This window comes from Simochromis diagramma, unplaced genomic scaffold (assembly GCF_900408965.1).
Source record: "Simochromis diagramma unplaced genomic scaffold, fSimDia1.1 OVJJ01000344.1, whole genome shotgun sequence".
Taxonomy (NCBI): Eukaryota; Metazoa; Chordata; class Actinopteri; order Cichliformes; family Cichlidae; genus Simochromis; species Simochromis diagramma.
This window is the reverse complement of record NW_024387375.1, coordinates 1,277,394-1,294,954: the sequence shown is the minus strand read 5'-3', so window position 1 is coordinate 1,294,954 and position 17,561 is coordinate 1,277,394. Positions and strand designations below refer to the sequence as shown.

At 38.8% G+C, this 17,561-nt stretch overlaps 1 protein-coding gene across 4 annotated transcripts in view; it reads right to left on the bottom strand.

Annotated features, from left to right (window-relative positions):
* igsf9ba (immunoglobulin superfamily, member 9Ba) overlaps positions 1 to 17,561 on the bottom strand; it is a 73,443-nt gene that overhangs the window by 50,403 nt on the left and 5,479 nt on the right. For all 4 annotated transcript variants that reach the window (XM_040008584.1, XM_040008586.1, XM_040008587.1 and 1 more), the window contains exon 2: positions 2,013 to 2,210. In XM_040008584.1, coding sequence (XP_039864518.1) covers positions 2,013 to 2,210 — 198 coding nt within the window. The remainder of the gene's footprint in view (positions 1 to 2,012; positions 2,211 to 17,561) is intronic.

Sequence of the window (17,561 nt, the reverse complement as noted above, 5' to 3'; positions counted from 1 at the left end):
TTTCGACTCTGCGGAGCTCTGCGGCATCGTAGTTTTAATTTTACAGCGCACGGCTTTATTGTTTTTGTTCACTCTCACTGCTTTAGGACATCACTTTGGCCTCAACCGTCAGCTGAGTTTAGAAAAATCCCAGTGTTAAGTACTGTGCCGGCACCAGACAGCACGCAGACACGGTTAAGACACAGGTAGTGATCATAGAAATGCATTTAACAGCCAGGTTATTCTTTCAGGAGCTGGTAGACCAAAAAACAAGCAAAGTAAAAACAGAATGATGCTCATGTTGCTCCCCGTCTGCACATCTGCTTAAATAAAAACAGACTTGCAATAAATCCCCCATTAAAAGGATGCAGCTTCACACATTAGGCACATTCATCTAAATCATTCTAAACTCCAGTTACATCTCTATAAAAGCAAAGATTGTTAGGGTTTACTAACATGAGATTACTTTTCTTTTTCTACATGTACATGTGGGGGCTTTTTTAATATACTTTACTGACTCCGTACTTTATGTGCTCTGTATATTTTATGAGTGTGTGGGAAGGCCTACATGTTCAATGCACTATTCAATTATTGTGAATGTTTTTTTCTGCTTTTCCTGCACAGCTCTGAACACCCAGTCGTTCTCGAGCCACATAAAAGCCTCGGTGCGCGATGAGCCACTCGCCTGATGCTCAAACAGCAGAAGTACGATTCTGAGGGGAAAACACTGTGGATCAAGCTGAAATTGCAGGTCAATCTTCTCAATGAAATACGACTGAGAGGTACACATGTACACAGCACATTTGCACTACAATCTGTTTGAAACCGGCTGTCAGAAATGGTCCCGCTCTCAGCCAAAAGCTCATAATAAGGTCTGCAGCAGTGCAGGAAAATCTATATCCTGCGCAATCATAGAAATGTTTACCGAATGATTATAGTTATGCAGGACCCTTGGAGCTAAACATTGCAATGTTTCTGTACTAATATATCATTACTATAGCCATGAGCCACAAGATCGGGGGCTGACTTGACAGGTTGATCGAAGACGTCTTTACCGAAACAAGGTGAAACAACTAAAACGAGGAAAAAATGAGATGTTTTGTTATCTTTTTTTGTCTTTATAGAATTACTGTGGCATGTGGGGAAAGATTTATTTCAATGCAGAATTAAAGGAGAGGAAATAAGCAGAATCCACCTATCAACAACTCTAAAGTTCATTAATGAAGTTCTAGAGAGTATTTTAAATTCAGGGAATTTAATTTCAGGGAATTTAAAATAGAAAGTAGCTCGTCCACAGAAGGACTGGTAGCTCCCCTTACGATAAGGGTTCAGATCGCGCGAACAGGTGTGAAATGTGTGTGTTTAGTTAGTTTGTTTGTTTGCTTGTTTTAATCAATTTTAAATCATGCTTTTTATTTGCTTTTGTTTCTAATGTCTCTGTAAAGCACTTTGAATCACCTTGTTGTTGAATTGTGCTATACAAATAAATTTGCCTTGCCTTGCCTTGCCTAATGACCATCTGAGAGGGGACAGTTGGGTTTATATGAGCAAAAAACTGAAGTTCAAGATAGATACATCACAATCAAGTGTGGATTATATCTAGATGTCAATGAAAAGAGTCTTAGAGGTGCTAGTAGGTAAATATATCTTAACCTATATGCAGCTTTAACTATGATTTTGCTACCATTCACTGTTTGGTATGCACTCGAATTCGGTTCATATTACATACAGATAAACATGTGTGCTCATCCCTCGGGGTGTTCTTCAATTTGGCCGCTGTATGTAGCGTGAAATTATGTTGTCGACGTTGTTTCTGCTGCAGTGTCAACAATAAAAAGTCTCAGATTCAGCGTGCTTGGCAGTTGATAAGATTTTGATCCTCACTTATCCCAGGAGGCATCCAAGTCCACATTAATTCAGAGGTTTTAGACTAAATCCATCATGGATAAAACTTATTACTCACAATGTTTCTGTATTTGTCTGTTCTCTGTAGCTGCATTGCTTTACTTTAGCCAGACCTACAGTTGTCTTACCAGTGTATTCTGGATCCACATGAGGAGGGTAGAAGCGGAAGTTGATGAAGAAGGGAATAGACACTCCAAACCTGAACCACTCCACCACATAGGGGGGCTGCTGGCCGTCCAGGGGAGGGGACACGTCACACCCCAGGATCACGCTCTCTCCAGCGCGCGCCGTCACAAACCGGGGCTCCTCTCTCACTCCGTGGGCACCTGGAAGGAGAGGGAAGACGTTTTGTGGGCAAACACGTCATTTTCATGTTCATCGCAGCACAGCTGGTGCGTGACATGCAGGAGAACAAGGTGCAGGAAAATCTTCATGCGCTGAAATCCTGCAGACTAAGCAGGAAAATCCCATTTCATTCAAGACTAATTTACAAACAATAATTGGGGTGGCGATTCAACGCGATCGACTAAACTAATGGATTAAAAGTACATTTTATTCAAAGAGCGCTGTACTGTACAGTGAGGTGGTAGTGCACCGGTGACCGCACACATGTGAAAACCCCTCATCCTATCGGCCTATCGTCATCTGTCACCTGCATCTGTTGGTTGAGTGTTTTGCGGCTGTGCCATACTGTACAATAAATGAGCTGCCAAGAGGTTCCATTGATCATAGCTGGCTGTTGCTCAGATGAGCTTTACTATGAGCACCACCAGGCTTGGCGTTTAGCCATGAATGTCCAGGCACGCTGCCGAGCGTTGACCTATCAGATGACTCAAAGGTCGGCATACCTGCCTCAGCAGAACGCTCACTCTGGGAATGGATTTTCTCCAGCTGCCACCCCCGCCTTTCATTGAGCTGGCTGTATCTCCACCGTCAGAGCAAGCATGACCACCCGCCCTCACCCAGGGGGAAAATCGCTTCAGGGATCAAGAGACATGCTGACGTTTCACTCCAGAGAAACACCAGCTGAATAACTTAACACTTTCATTAGCAGTAACGTTCGCATCATCAGGGATCATTTTTACTGAAGAACAAATATGTGACGACTTGGAGGTATTTTGGGCTCAAGCGGAGCTGCTGTTACACGCCGGGCGGGAGTGGGTGGCCAAGCGTGTATGTTATGATGTTGGACCACCTTGTCACAATTGAAAATATGAACACATGCCTTTCACCTGTGCATTAAAAAAAAACAAAAAAAACAAATCTCTTCGCCCAGTTCCTCTATCAAAAATATTTTTTTAAAAATGAAGCTTTGACTCCACCCCTACAGGCCATATGCACCACTTAGTGATTGTGTTTACCAGCTTAATCTGCATTATCCTTTGACAGAGTTAATCCACTTTATTCGTTTCAGCCGGCACAGATTCTAGACTGAAACAGAGCAGATTTAATCAAATTACACTTTTTAAAGTGGAGATATGGTCTGCCAGTTACAGCCTTCAGTGCTGGAATCTGCTTTGCTACTGTGCCTCTTTAGTCACAAGGAAAAGCAGGCATACTGTGCAACACTAAGCTCTAATGAGCAGCATAAACCAACTGAAACAAGTGTGCATGACTGCCTATAACCATTCAAACATGGCCTACAACATAAAACTGGGGTGATGCAATTTTTACAAACCTATAAAAGAAGTTATATAGGAAAGAAATAGCATAAACACACCACTTTGTACCATCTAGATCATGTTAGTAATAAAACATTATTCACTAAAATAAGTAAACTGTAGCATGTCAAAATGGACAAAGATTGCTAAGACTGAACACTGAAGGGAGCTAATGGTTGAAAAGTGCTTCTGTGGGCATAAAACCACCCTGCAAGTGATACAAGCCTTTTAATGAGCTTCTGTAGAAACCTGTCCAGTCCATATCAGCGCAACAAAATCAGAAATCTGCTATACTAATCCTTTCAGGTTCGCCAAAAGTCTGGAATTCACACCTGAACACGCTCCATTGCAGGCTCATTTATAACACTTTCACAACGATTATAATAACCCCCTCAACGCCCATCAGGTGATTGTGCTGGGGCATATCACACAACATTCAGCTGTTAAATTCTATTTAAAAAAGGATGAAAGAGTAATTCTAGTTCAGTGAATCCCAGAGTGCCTTAAAGCTCTCGGTTCAAAAAATGTAGAAAATAGACATACTGGCATTCTTGAAAACTGTTTGTCACCAAAACACTAAGAGCTGGACTGGTCCAGAAAATGCAGCCAAATACACTTTTTTTAACCATATTTCTTGTACTGCTATAATTATTGGAGGGCGAATTATGATCATTATTTTCAGATCCATTTTTTTTCCTTGGACTCTACTAGAGCAGCTTAGCGTGATTCACTGTTTAAAATAATTTAACACATAAAACATTGTCTGAAAGAAGCTGCTTTAGCTACCTGATTGGCTGCCCCTCACAAGCAGAAGACTTTAACAATAGATTGGGGCTTTCTATACTCACAGCCAGAGCTGTGTGCCTTAGACAGCCGTACAAAACAAGTGGCCTCTCTATGGCATCATACAAACTCGAGAGTAGAATTAAATTGTGTGTGTCCACAGGTTGACCTTTTGGGATTAGTTGCACATGCACTGACTTGATAAATGTTTAATCCTGCACACACCATTGGAACAGTAAAGGTCCTTATAATCCATGTTAGTAGATGGATTGCGTTACCTCCAAACAAAGACAGGCTAGTAGTTTCCTTGTGTTCCCAATCTAAACGGGTTAGTGACAATAGTGGCTGGACTACCAGAAGGACACTAACTTATCCATGAGGTCAAAAAAAGCGCAGAACAACATCTGAAGAACTTCAGTCCTCACTTGCCTTAGCTAAGGTCTGCGTTCATGACTCAATAATAAGAAAGAGACTCTGCAAGTTACTCTGCAACCACTACTGATCAAAACCCCCCACAAAGGCTTATTAACATTTACCAGAAAACATCTTGATTTGATTTGATTTTCTCAAGACTCTGGGTAAAATATTCTGTGAACTGATTAGACAAAAGTTTAACTTTTTGGAAAGTTTGAGCCTCCTTACATAAAACTAATACAATACCAACAGTCAAACATGATGGTGGTAGTGTGTTGGTGATGGCTTTGGTGTTTTAGGACCTGTATGACTTGATATAGTTTTGAAGGAATCGTAAATTCTACTCTTAAACAGAAAATTGTGAAGGAGAAGATCTGACCATCTTTTTGTGCCCTAAATTTCAGGTGGACCCTTGTTACGCAGAAGAACTGAAACACATCAGCAAGTTCAAAACTAAATGAAGCTTTCAGAGCGGCCTAATCAAAGCGCAGACTTCGGTGCTTTGGCATGCCCTTAAACAGGCCGTCCATGCTTGAAAACCCCTTAATATAGCTGAATTTTGCAGAGAGGAATGGGCCAAAATTCCTCTAGTGATGTTAAAGACTCATGCCAGTTATGAGAAATGCTTGACTGCAATTCTTACTGCCAAGAGTGGCACAACCAGTTATTAGTGCGAAATTACTTTTTCATAAAAGGCTAGGCAGGTTTGGATAACTTTTTTCCCTTAATCAATGTAATCGTTGTCTAAAAACTGCATTTTGTATTTACTCAGGTTATCTTTGTCTAATAGTAAATTTTCTTAGATGACGAACGATAAAAGTGTAACAAACCTAGCCAAAGACTTAACTTTGGGTGATCATAAAATAATATTTTGCTTTCTTTTTTTTGGGGGGGGGGCATTTGTACTTCGAGGCTTTCAGAGGAAAAAAAACACAAGTTCCTATCCATAATGAAGCACAGTGGATACATTGTTTGGTTTGAGTAAGTAGAGTCACTTGACATAAAGCACACACTCAAACCCGGTGGAACAGCAGTGCATGCTGCTGAAATCCATTGTTTTCTCTGCAGACAGTTGAGGTTGCAGGAGTTTAGCGGCTCAGATTTCTAACTCACATTATTTTTGGATCTATGTGGCAGAGAGAGCATGCCTTGGACACAGAATAGGCTTTCAGGGCTTGAGATAATATATGGCAGGGCCAATAATTCTCAAGTTCTTTTATGAGATCCTCATGAGGGAACAATCAGCACAGGCTTGGTCACCACTTTCATTTCCTTAATGGAGACACAGCGACCCGATAGGGTTTATAGGGGCTTATTCAGGGGGAAATATTTATGCGCTCAACAACTCATAAATGTGATACAAGGGTCCATGCTTAAGATCTTTCAAATAAAGAGTGCTGTAGATATAAAGGAATCAATGCAGTTAGGATGGTTGCAACTAGTTATTGCTTTGGCATTGTAAATGTCAGCTGAACCCAAGTTGTACAGTGAAACTATTCAAAGACACAGAGGTAGAAATCTGTTGAGTAAGATCTGCATAAATCAGACACCTAATAAATCCTGCAGACTATTATGTTTTACGTTTCTGTCCTCAGCCTGAAGTGGATTTACTGCTAAGATCATGAATTTCTGAAGGGTAACAATTCAGTTATGTGTCAAGATACATCCGCTATACGGGCAGTAGTTCAGGAACAAAAGCAAAATACAGAGGGAGTAAGTCGGAGTATGAACTAGTTTTGACTTTGACTTTTCTATATCCTCAAATCATTTTGTCAATGAATCATTTGGGTAACAAAATGTTAGAAGATATCGAAATATGCCCATTTGGACATTTCCAACATTTATTTTTTTTCCCCAAACCTCAAGCCAACAGCAACAAAATCCAGTTGACTGAATCAACCTCTTTGTGTCTTGTAACCCCTTAAAGAAACAATTAACACCAAAATCAAACAAAGGTTCTTCCTCTGGCCAGTAGTTCAACAACAAAAAAGGATTCATTCATTTATTTTTCCAAATTTCACTCGCCAAAAAAGACAACATGCAGGTAGCTAACAATATAGCTCAGGTGAGTAGTTATGCCAATAATTGTAACTTTTTTTCATACGCACAAGACTCTCATTATTGGTAAATGCAAACATTTCCTCCTGCAGAGGGACACAGTCAGTGGTTCTGATGTGGTATGAAGAAAATAGCTCTTGTATGAAAATGTTCATAACGAGGTTTGAGGATTCTTTTACACTGTCGCTGTATCTATTGCACTTTTAGCAGCACAAGGTGAGTGCCATATATATATATATATATATATATATATATATATACAAACATATATATATATATATATATATATATATATAATTCTTATTATTCTTATTATTATTAAGTCGCTATTAAGTCGCAATTTTGAGATAAATAATGAATATTGACCCAAAACTTTGACTTATGGATAGCAAAAAATATCTTTTCAACGCTGGAAACAAGCTTTCACATGATTCAGCTATGTAATAAACACCATAAATCAATAAAATAGCAGCCGTTGGTCAACCAGACCAGCACGTGAATCATCGCGACAGAACAGCAGTGGCATGCAGGGTCAAATCTGCCACAGATTTAAACTCAAAGCATTTTTCAAATGACAGTGGGTTAAAATGGCTCTTCACACAAAAAGAACACTACAGTGTACTTTCAGTAATGGTCCCAGATTTGTAACGTAAATAGCCTCTCAAGGCAATTTTGGGCAACAATCAGGCAGAGAGGAGTTGCGAAAATGTTTTGATAGTAATAAGGCCCAATAACACAAAATATGAAAATAAAGGGAGTTCAGTGAGAGACAATTTTTGATTAACTGCTCAGATTTCTGATCTAGGCTGCCTAAACCTTGTTTTTGAAACTGGAGCAATATTTCAGGCAGTAAAACTAAAATCTAATACTTACCTCGTGCTTGGATTTGATTCAGCACATGAGCGAGGATAACCATTGCTCACTGCAGTTAGAGATTTTGTAAGGGATACATCAAACGTTAAAATGCTGTGTGGGTGGGTGGGTGCATGTGTGCGTGCTTCTCAGTGATGGGGAGCTGAATGGCGCTTTATGCTGGACAGAGCTCCTGATGTGGAGGATGTAATGGAATATAGACTGGACAGAGGCTGGAGAGAGAATCTCAAGGACATGCAGCCACTGGGCTGGAGGGGCCACTGACAGGGCGGTAATTGAATGCCAGCCTGCATGTGCTGAAGGTCACATCGGCAAATAGCCTGAGTCTGTGTGTGCCTATACATATCTGTGTTACTGTGCTAATCTGGGCCTGCACAATTAAAACATGCAGCACCTAAACTACAACAGAATACAAACTATTCCACTCAAGGAAAGATGCAGCAGAAAGTAAAAAAAAACAACATTTTTTTTAAAGAATTAACAAAAATACTTTAAAACTTCAATGGATTATAATTGGTGTCAGTATAATAATGAGTAACATAAACTACATTTAAGTTGCTTATTTAAAACCTTCTTATTTGAGAGGAATTTCAAAAGTGCACAGAGAAACAGAGTGTAGGTGTATGGGTTGTGTATAGAAAAGCCTATAATCTGATGTGTAAAAGAGGATTTAATCAGACTTTGTTAATTGAGTATCAAAGGTCAGATATAGTATATGGATTAAGGCCTTTATCTCAGAAGAATAACACAAGTCAGAATAGGAAATAACTATTTAGGAAATATTTGCTGAAAATAAAACACTACTATATATTGTAAATAATAATGTAAAAATATAATAAAATAATGACAATGATGGAAACAAAGAATGGATTACAGAGGAATGTGCAACATGGGAACAAATTATTTGGAAATAATTATAAAGAAACAGGAAACTTTGGTCCAAAATATTATACCGTATTAGCAAAGAAAAAGCAAGGCGTTTATTTGTAGTTAGCATGCTATATTTATCTATATAGCTGCCTACACTACAATTATAACTATAGCAGTGCATATAAGAGTATAATTATATTAGCAGCTTTCATTGTCCCAAAGTCTAATTTAAAAAGTAAGGAAGAGCACCGGTGAGTCACTAACATTTTATGACTGGTAGCAATGCACTGAATTCAGGATCCAAAACTCTTAATGTAATAGACTGATACGACCCGAGTTCATCACTACACACATGCAGTATTAGCTCGACAGTCATAATTTCATGGGTACTGATATATGTTTTGGTATCAAAAGTGAAAGCGAAAGGATAAATGGAAGATGGGGTGGGGGATTCGGGGTAATCAGTGATTTGAAAGTTAGCTTTAGCAGAACACAGATCAAGGGTTAAAACAGGGATGGAAGGAAGTGTAGTAAAAACGAAAAACAAAACAGGAAAGGACAATGGCTTTACAACGTGTAGATGACCGTGTGAGTCATGAGATGAGATGGAAATGCTCTAAAATCAAAAAATGTCATTGTGTGATGTCTGTGAAGGTTCATTGTGTGATTTAAAAAGTTGTGTTGGACTGAGTTAATTTTTGCCAGTAATATCTAAAACTTCCAAGTTACTGTGGAATAAACTAAAGGTTGTGTGTGCAAGACCTTTAAGTCCTATATGGTACAAACATTTCAAATAAAGATGTGTGTCATGAAACGAACTTGTGAATTATTGGCAGTTTTTCTTGCTAGTTTTTGCTTCAGTTATTGTACCACTTAAACCATGAATACTCAAAGTTTCATATTGAGTAAATGTAGAAAAGAATTTATGCATCAAACCAGGGCAGAAAGATGTGTGTTTGGGTTCAGAGTTGAACAATCATCTATAAGTGGTGCAAATTTAGCAAAAAAAAACTTATTTCTATTGGGTGCCAAGGTTTGCTGTTTTATGTTTCAAAACCCAAGTTTCTGTGTATTATGTGTTACCATCTTGGTGTTATATAGTTTTATATAGTTTTGACCACTCTGAAAAAATAACTGTGCAAAGCAATAACATATCTTTTGTTGTTGACTACTTTCCTGAAGTCTTTTTTGTTAACTGTATCTCCTGGCGATTCTGTTGGTGATTTTAGTCTGTTTTTATGGGTTGGATGGGGACACTGACACAATGTACAGGTTCATTTTCATTGAAATCTGAGTCGATGTTGGATGATTCATGTTAGCAACCACTGCACTTTTTTTGGCCTTCAAACATTGAGTACAGATTAGTTTATAGTCTCTCTGCAAGCGGCTGAATAAGTCAGCTGTGTTGCTTGGATATGATTTGTTCGTGGTTAATATCACTTTCACTAAATCCAAAGCAGTTCCTAATAACGAATGATAATCCGCTTCGAAGGACAAACTCTTAACCTTCCACGGTGCCAGAAATTTGAATTGTTTGGTGTAGTTGTCTTTTAACATGTTGGTGTCTCTCCAGACTCGACTTCAAGCTGAGGGGTGCAGGGACCAGCTGTGATTGGCACATACAGACATGTTGTCAGGCAGTGATTTATGGAACGCTTGCTTTGCGTTCTGTCGGCAGAGCACGCATTTTCAGTATCACTCAATCAGTTTCATTTAATTGTGTCAAGCTATTGCAACTCATTGTGATTACATTTCAAGTGATTGTGGAACCCCAAGAACTGCACACAGAAAATCCTGGATTTAGACGAACCTGTAGTCTCCACATTGTTCTACGCACTTTGGTTCCTCAGTGAAGTGTAGGGATGTCCCGATGCCAGAAATGTAGTAGAAGTAATGCCACTCAATAAACAATTTGATACCATAATTAAGAAATAAAGATTATCGTTTAAATAACTGACATGGTAGTGGTGGACTGCTTATTTCAAAATTTAACATTATATTTTGTTGAAAGGACACAGATTAAAATGTTAAGATGGTTTGGATGCCATTTTTACCACATCATGTCTCCATGCTTTCCTATGTGCTGTACTCTCTTAAGCCTTTGATCATTTAATTTCAAAGATTCATACTCTGTTTACCGTATACCATCCTGCTAATAAACTCCATTGCATAAAACATCTAAAACAGAATTTTGAATTTCTTCCTTTCTACCAACTTTTCCACCTCAGATGGGAATAAAAACGTCTCTGTCACTTAAATATCTGTGAGCTTTTTAAGTTCCTGCTTGTTTTTTTCTTTTTGTACAATCTAAAAAAGGCACATAAATTAAAGCTGCACCTTGTGTCTACTCTGTGTTCTTCGGTACAGGAACAATCTGATATAGATCTCTTCATTATTTAGTCCTCTTTAATGTCTAGGTTCCCTTCCACTGACAAGCAATGCTCAGTCAGGGATGCGGTGGATGTGCTGACACCTGAAGAGGAGAAAGAAGATGGATGTGTGAAATGAGCTTGGCTTGCCAAAGGCACAAAGGGCAAACCAACATCACTGGGCGCTGCTTTGGCAGAGCTGCACATTATAGGGGATCTCTGGCAGTAGCTGTAAGCCAGAGAAACCATTCATTCATTTTTAAAGTCTCTCACAGCAATTTTTAGATGATTTATAAATGTTTTTAAAAAAACACACTGCAGCTAATAACACATATTAGAGAGTTCACACGGCTTGTCTAATTAAAGCTGCGCACAAGACTGCATCAGTAAACCATATGTAACCACGACACACAGCTTCTATATTCCATATGAGCTGCTCGTACATCAACTGCACATATCTTCCTATCCTCTCATTCACTCGCTCCCTCTCTCACAAGCTTGCTTCCTCTTTCACTGACTGTCACACTCAAGCTGCAGTTCAGCACGATGTAAGTGTGGAATCCACATCTATCGCTGGACATATGCATATGCATGTGAATGTTTCTCCTGAATACACACATTTAAGATGTAAGACATGTGACTAACTCTTAGGAGGAGTATGTCTTGTAAATGACCTAGAAGGATAGGAACTGTTGTATTATCATCATTCAGTATCTGCAGTTGTGTTCCTGCCTTACTTTGTTCCGTAAACTACAGTTAAACTGTGTTTCAGTCCTTTTCATACATATTAACACATACAATTTGTCAAATCTCGTTTGATAACAATAAGAAAACAGTATTTGTTTTGTTAAAATGCACACCAGTTAGCCACAAATTTCAAACTATCGACAGCCAAAGTGAATGCCACTGATCACCTCTTCACAATGCAATGTTCTACTGTGAGACTTTAGTTTGCTATTTATATGGGGATTACTTTAGTGCTAATCTAACCTAGCAGACCAGCACAACCCTCATTGTTAAAGCACTCCCTGATGGCAACAGCCTCCCCAAACAGGGCAGTGGATGTAGCTACAGGGCTTGATTAGCTCAAAAACACAATCTGACTGAACATCTGCAGGATCCATAGAGACCCCACTGTGCAACCCGCAGAACCCAAAGGATCCACTGCCAACATCCCAGTGCCAAGACGCCCCACTCCCAGAAGTCCATGGTGGTGCTACCACTGGGATCTGCTCAATATTATGCACTGATCTATATAATAAACATTCAAAAAACAAATATGTTAAGTTATTTATAAAGGAACCTGCACATTCATTAACATGAAGTTCATTGTGCAAATATGCCAGATTCAACCATACAAGCTCATTTTTAGCTGTAGTACCAAGTTAAGTTGCAAAAGCATGTAAGCTTAGACACAAAGAGACAGAAACATGAATGATAAAAGGAAACCATAACCATATACACACAAAAACACAAGAATGCAATAAAACACAGGCAGTAAAAACAGAGACTTTCAGTGACAGCACTTTAGATTATGACAGCATGTTTGAGTATCCAGCAAGAGTTAAGAGATGCTGCATTCCTTCTACTATATCAGGTATGTCCTGCTCAGTAAGAAAACACTGACTGCCCAAAATGCCCCTTTTTTTTGCAATCCAACCTAAATAATGAAGCGCTTTACAAACGGCGTTCTGTTCTGTCTCATACTCCTTTAACCGTATCTGTGCAATCCTATTTATGTTACATCAGATGGACAAGATATGTTGATATAACGCAGTGCCGTCCACCACCACGGCTCTACTAACACCCTCAGCATAAAGTAGAGTTATCACCTTTCTGATAATGTCAACAAAACCTGAAAATGAAGAAGCTTTTGTAGATGCAGAATTTATGGGAGAGCCACTGCGTTGGTTCAGAATTGATCGGACAAATGCTGCTAATGGGATTCTCACTGACTGTATATGGCATATAGATTATCTGTAAAATGATGCCTGAACTACTGAAGAGTGACTATAGAGACTGTTGAACAAAGTCTGTCAGAGAAACAAACAGGTCAGCCTGCAGCTGGGATGCTTCTTCAGTGGGGACTTTAAGGGTTCAGTATTGTAAGACCTAATCAAATAAATTAAACCTAATTTGACCTCAACTAAAGGAAACAATGAAAACTGATTTCTGTTATATGTAGTTCACTGTGTATAATCAAGTAACTGACCATGTTCATGAAGAGGACTCCGCTCTGCCTCCTTTAATGAAGTGCCTTGGTGTTATCTGCTCAGTCCAGCCCAGTCTGTCTGGATCTTTATCTACAACTCCCAACACCGAAAGCTAACATGGTCAGGGACTTGTCTTCGCAATCAGCGCCTGCTACTCGAACATATACGGCTGATTCTGATCAGAATATAGTTCTTTTTTTTATCAGTCACTGAACTCAGTCCAAAAAGTCCTCATGAATAAATGACAACAACCTTCTAAGTCATGCCTAATCCAAGGTTAACATATGTTTTAACATAGTATTTTCCTGTACTTTCTGAAACAGGAAAAGAATCCATCCCTGAGACTTTTCATATCAATATACGAACATCACAGTGTATCCAGTTTCCTCATTATTTGTATTGTTCAACAAAAACCCCCAATGTATTTTCCTTTGATTCTAAAATAAAGACATCATCAGAGATCTTTGTGGAAAAGCAACAGACCTCAAGTTCTCTCACTGGTTGTTTCACTGTTAAAGGCTTCAACAAACAACAATTAACATTAACATTTAAACTGTTAATCAACCAATTACTTACCTCATCAAACATCATAAAACAGTCCAAAACATTTTAATTTTATATTTTCAAATATAACATAGGTTTTCAAAAAAAAAAGTTAATTTCTAAAAAGCAAAACTAGAAGTGAATAAAAAAATTAACTCATACATTTTATTGCTAATAGTTTGAGGATTTCTTCATCATAAGTCATCAGATCAGTAAAAGAATAGGAGCATTTGCATGTAAAATATATGAAATATGGATAAAATAAACCGGGCTTTCTGTTATCCATTGTATGCAAATGCTCGACTACTCCGCCTAGGCTGAACTGTCAAGTTCAGATCCACTGAGCGCAGCGCAAGCTAGCAAGACAGAAGCTAAGCTCGTTGCAACATGGCAACTGCCTCAACGCTACCCGAAATTGAACCTCCCCCACCCTCATTCAGATCTGGCGTTTGGAACTATCTTGGTTTTCATGTGAAGCGTGACCCTGATGGTAAGCACGTCATGGACAAAAGTAAAACAGTATGTCGGATGTGCCGCTCAATGCTCAATTGGTGGGAACTAGTGCGTTAGCGCAGTTTGCTTGTTAACGTGTTGCCGCCATCCAGCCCTACGCACGGGGCGATCCGCGGTAACTCGTTAACGGAGATTTGTCGCGTTATGGCGTTAATGTCATTTTAACGAGATTAATGCTGACAGCACTAGTGGGAACACAACGAATATGACTGCACATTTACGCCGACATCATCCTAGTGCAAAGACAAGTGAAAGCAGACAAAAACAACAAGCATGCATGCTACAAACTTTACCCGAGTCATTTAGACAGCCTTTAGCACATGAGTCTCCTTACGGGGACCTGATGTGTTTAATATGCTGCTGAGAATATACCCCAGAAGAAGCGTATAGTATAGCTTTTATTTTGGAAAGAGCCATTTCTCTGTAATAAACTCTCTTTTCCAAAGATGAGTGATTTCTCGATCAGATAGAATTTTTTTTAATTATTTTTTTGTTTCAGCAACATTAAATTTAAAAACTGTACTTTTGAGTTAAAATATATATTTATAATTTTAATAAATGACAAATTAAAAAGGCATGAACATTTTTTTGTATCGAAAAAATACCGAACCGTGACACCAAAGTATCAAACCGAACCAGCCAAGGCATGTCTAAGAGCGAGAGCAGCATGTCAGCCTAGGATCATGATTTAGTATCTAAAAACAAAGCTTTGTCAACAACCTCCAAAAAAGCACAAAACTTTGCAAAATATGCAAAAAATAAAATATGCCCACTAAAGGTGAAAGCAAAAACTTGAGAGGATATCTGGTGGAAAAAATGCTAACGCTAAGCTAGCCAAGAACCCAGAGTGAAAGCTGAGTGAATGCCGACCCAAACAACCAGACCCTTAACTTCAACAGGTAACAAGCAGATGAGCAGTCGGGCTGCAGCCTCCCTCTCTACCTGTTCACGTTTCTAAAGCAGAAACACTCGCTTTTTTGTGCCGGTTTACATTCTTATCAATTCCCATCCCCAGCTCCTGAAGACTTACAATGTTGTTACTTTAGTTACCGTTAAACCAAAGTAACTAAGGTACTGTGAAGGAAAAACACTTCTGAAACACGTTATATTACCATTTGCTTCCATTTGACTAATGGAAAATGCATTTCCTTACACTAATAAATGCTTCTGTCTGTAAGATGCACGCATCAGTGAAACACTGTTCAGTATTTTTTCTATATTGTCAGAAATAGCGCTATCACAAGTTTGCTTGAAATATCATGATAGAATTTTGAAGCTGTATCACCCACAGCTAACTGAATTAGTGACCCACTTATTGTTCATTTCCTCTCAGTTTAAATCCCTGATTAATCTTTAAGTACATTTTTTGATCGACTGCCTTTTTAATCAAATTCACATTTTATTTACTTTTGAGCCACATGTGAAGAAATGCTGACTTGACAACTTGTACATATCACTAAACCTGACATACTGAGGCACATTATATTACTCTTATCACTGCAAGCAGTGAACTGCTACATGCTTCGAGAGAGATGAGGATCTAAAGGCTGCAGGTGTCAGTCCATCCAACGAGAACCACGTATTCTGAAAAACTGGCTTTCCCAGAATGCTGCAGGCTTTGTTTGGAGACTCCGCTGGGACTGGACTGGCTGAAGGAGGAGTGAGTAGAGAAGGGAGGGGGCATCAGCAGAAAGAGCTGGCACATGCCCAGTACTGAAAGTCTGCCATCCACAGCTTGAGCACGGCCCCTCTCCTAAGCTTACTAAGCTTTACTCTCACGACACCGAGAGACAACGTAAGGCGCAGAGAAAAACTGAGAGAGTGAGAGAAAGAGTTTGTACAGTATGTCTGCAGAAAAACGATTGGTTGGACAGAATCAGGAGGGGATCACTGCAGAACTGTTTGGCAGGCATATAAAGCAAAGTCACACTGGACAAATATTGCAAGTTTAAACTGATATGAAATGAATAATAAGTGATTAATCAGTGCTTCTTAATTCTTAACTGAGAACCCAAAACTGAAAAAAGGTTTATGTACTTATAACTTTATACTCAACTTGACAAGAGGAAAGAATCAAGGACTTCACATGACTTGAACTGCCCAGTTTGTGTGGGCCAGAAGCTATTGTCTCTATTACCAATCAACTTAATTCAGTCGGGCGATTAAATAATGGAAAGCTTCTTATTCTGAGAAACTAAACTGTTGGGCTCATAGTATCAACAAATATAATGAAAACCTAAAAAGAAGTGATGGGAGAAAAAAACCTTTAACCACGTTATGAGTGTTGATGTTTCATAGTTTGCCCACTACAACTTCCCCGTTGGCCACATATGTGTTTGGAGGGCCACAAACACAGGAGCAGCTGATCTGATCAGAGTCACTGAGAGAGTGTAAACTATTAAATAAATAACTACACACAACAAATGTTAGCGAAATCTGTTTATGTTTTGTGTGTCTGAAAGAAGTTTGCTGCATGTTTTTATTATGATGTACATGTGATATATCAGCCGGGTCACGTGACAGTTTGTGAAACAGTCACAAAAAATGAATCCAATTTTTTGTGTTCATGCACACCAGCTGTTATGAACATGAATTTGTAAGCAAAGCATTTAAATAGGAAATGTATTTCATGTCAAAAACATGGCGTTTTTTGTAGAGAGAGCAGGAAGTTGTCACTGTGGCAACCAGGAAAAAAGACACGGCAGCCAGTATTTTAACCTACATCATGATACTTTTGTAAATCTAACTCAGTAATTTCTAATAAAGTAACTTAATTGCAATTTATAATGCATTTAAAAAACATAAAAATGAAACTGTGACATGTATGAGTTGTATTTGGGCCTCTGGTATGAAAGACAAGATGACTTATTTCTCCTCCACCCTGTTCCACCTAAAATAGCTGGAATTTTTTGCTCTCTTTTAATCAGTACATTTCAAAAGTCATGTTCAGGGGCACAAAGAAAAAATGGAAAATTCATGTCCTCCAGCACGAATCAATAGATAAAAGGTCATGACTATATTATGAACTGCTGTGAATCCAGACTGTATACATATGTATTTATTTATGTTCCTAACCCATTTTATGATGTGAATTATTGGCCTCTTGGCTAAGTGCAGTTTCCAAACTATATTTTCCCTGGAGGATAGTAAAGACTATCGAATCCAAACTACTGACAACAAAGAAAATCTGAAATCTTTAATTAAATTGGGTTTTGGGTCCAGTGAGGCCATGGTGTCAACGCCAAAGAGCTCTAATGCTCTGGCACCCAGTCCCTAAAGTAATTTTGGTTATTCCGTCTTGTTTTCCCCCAGTGAACTGTGTGCTCATTAAGTGCAGATTGTCTGACACAGAAGTCAGACAATCATGGAAATTGGATGCA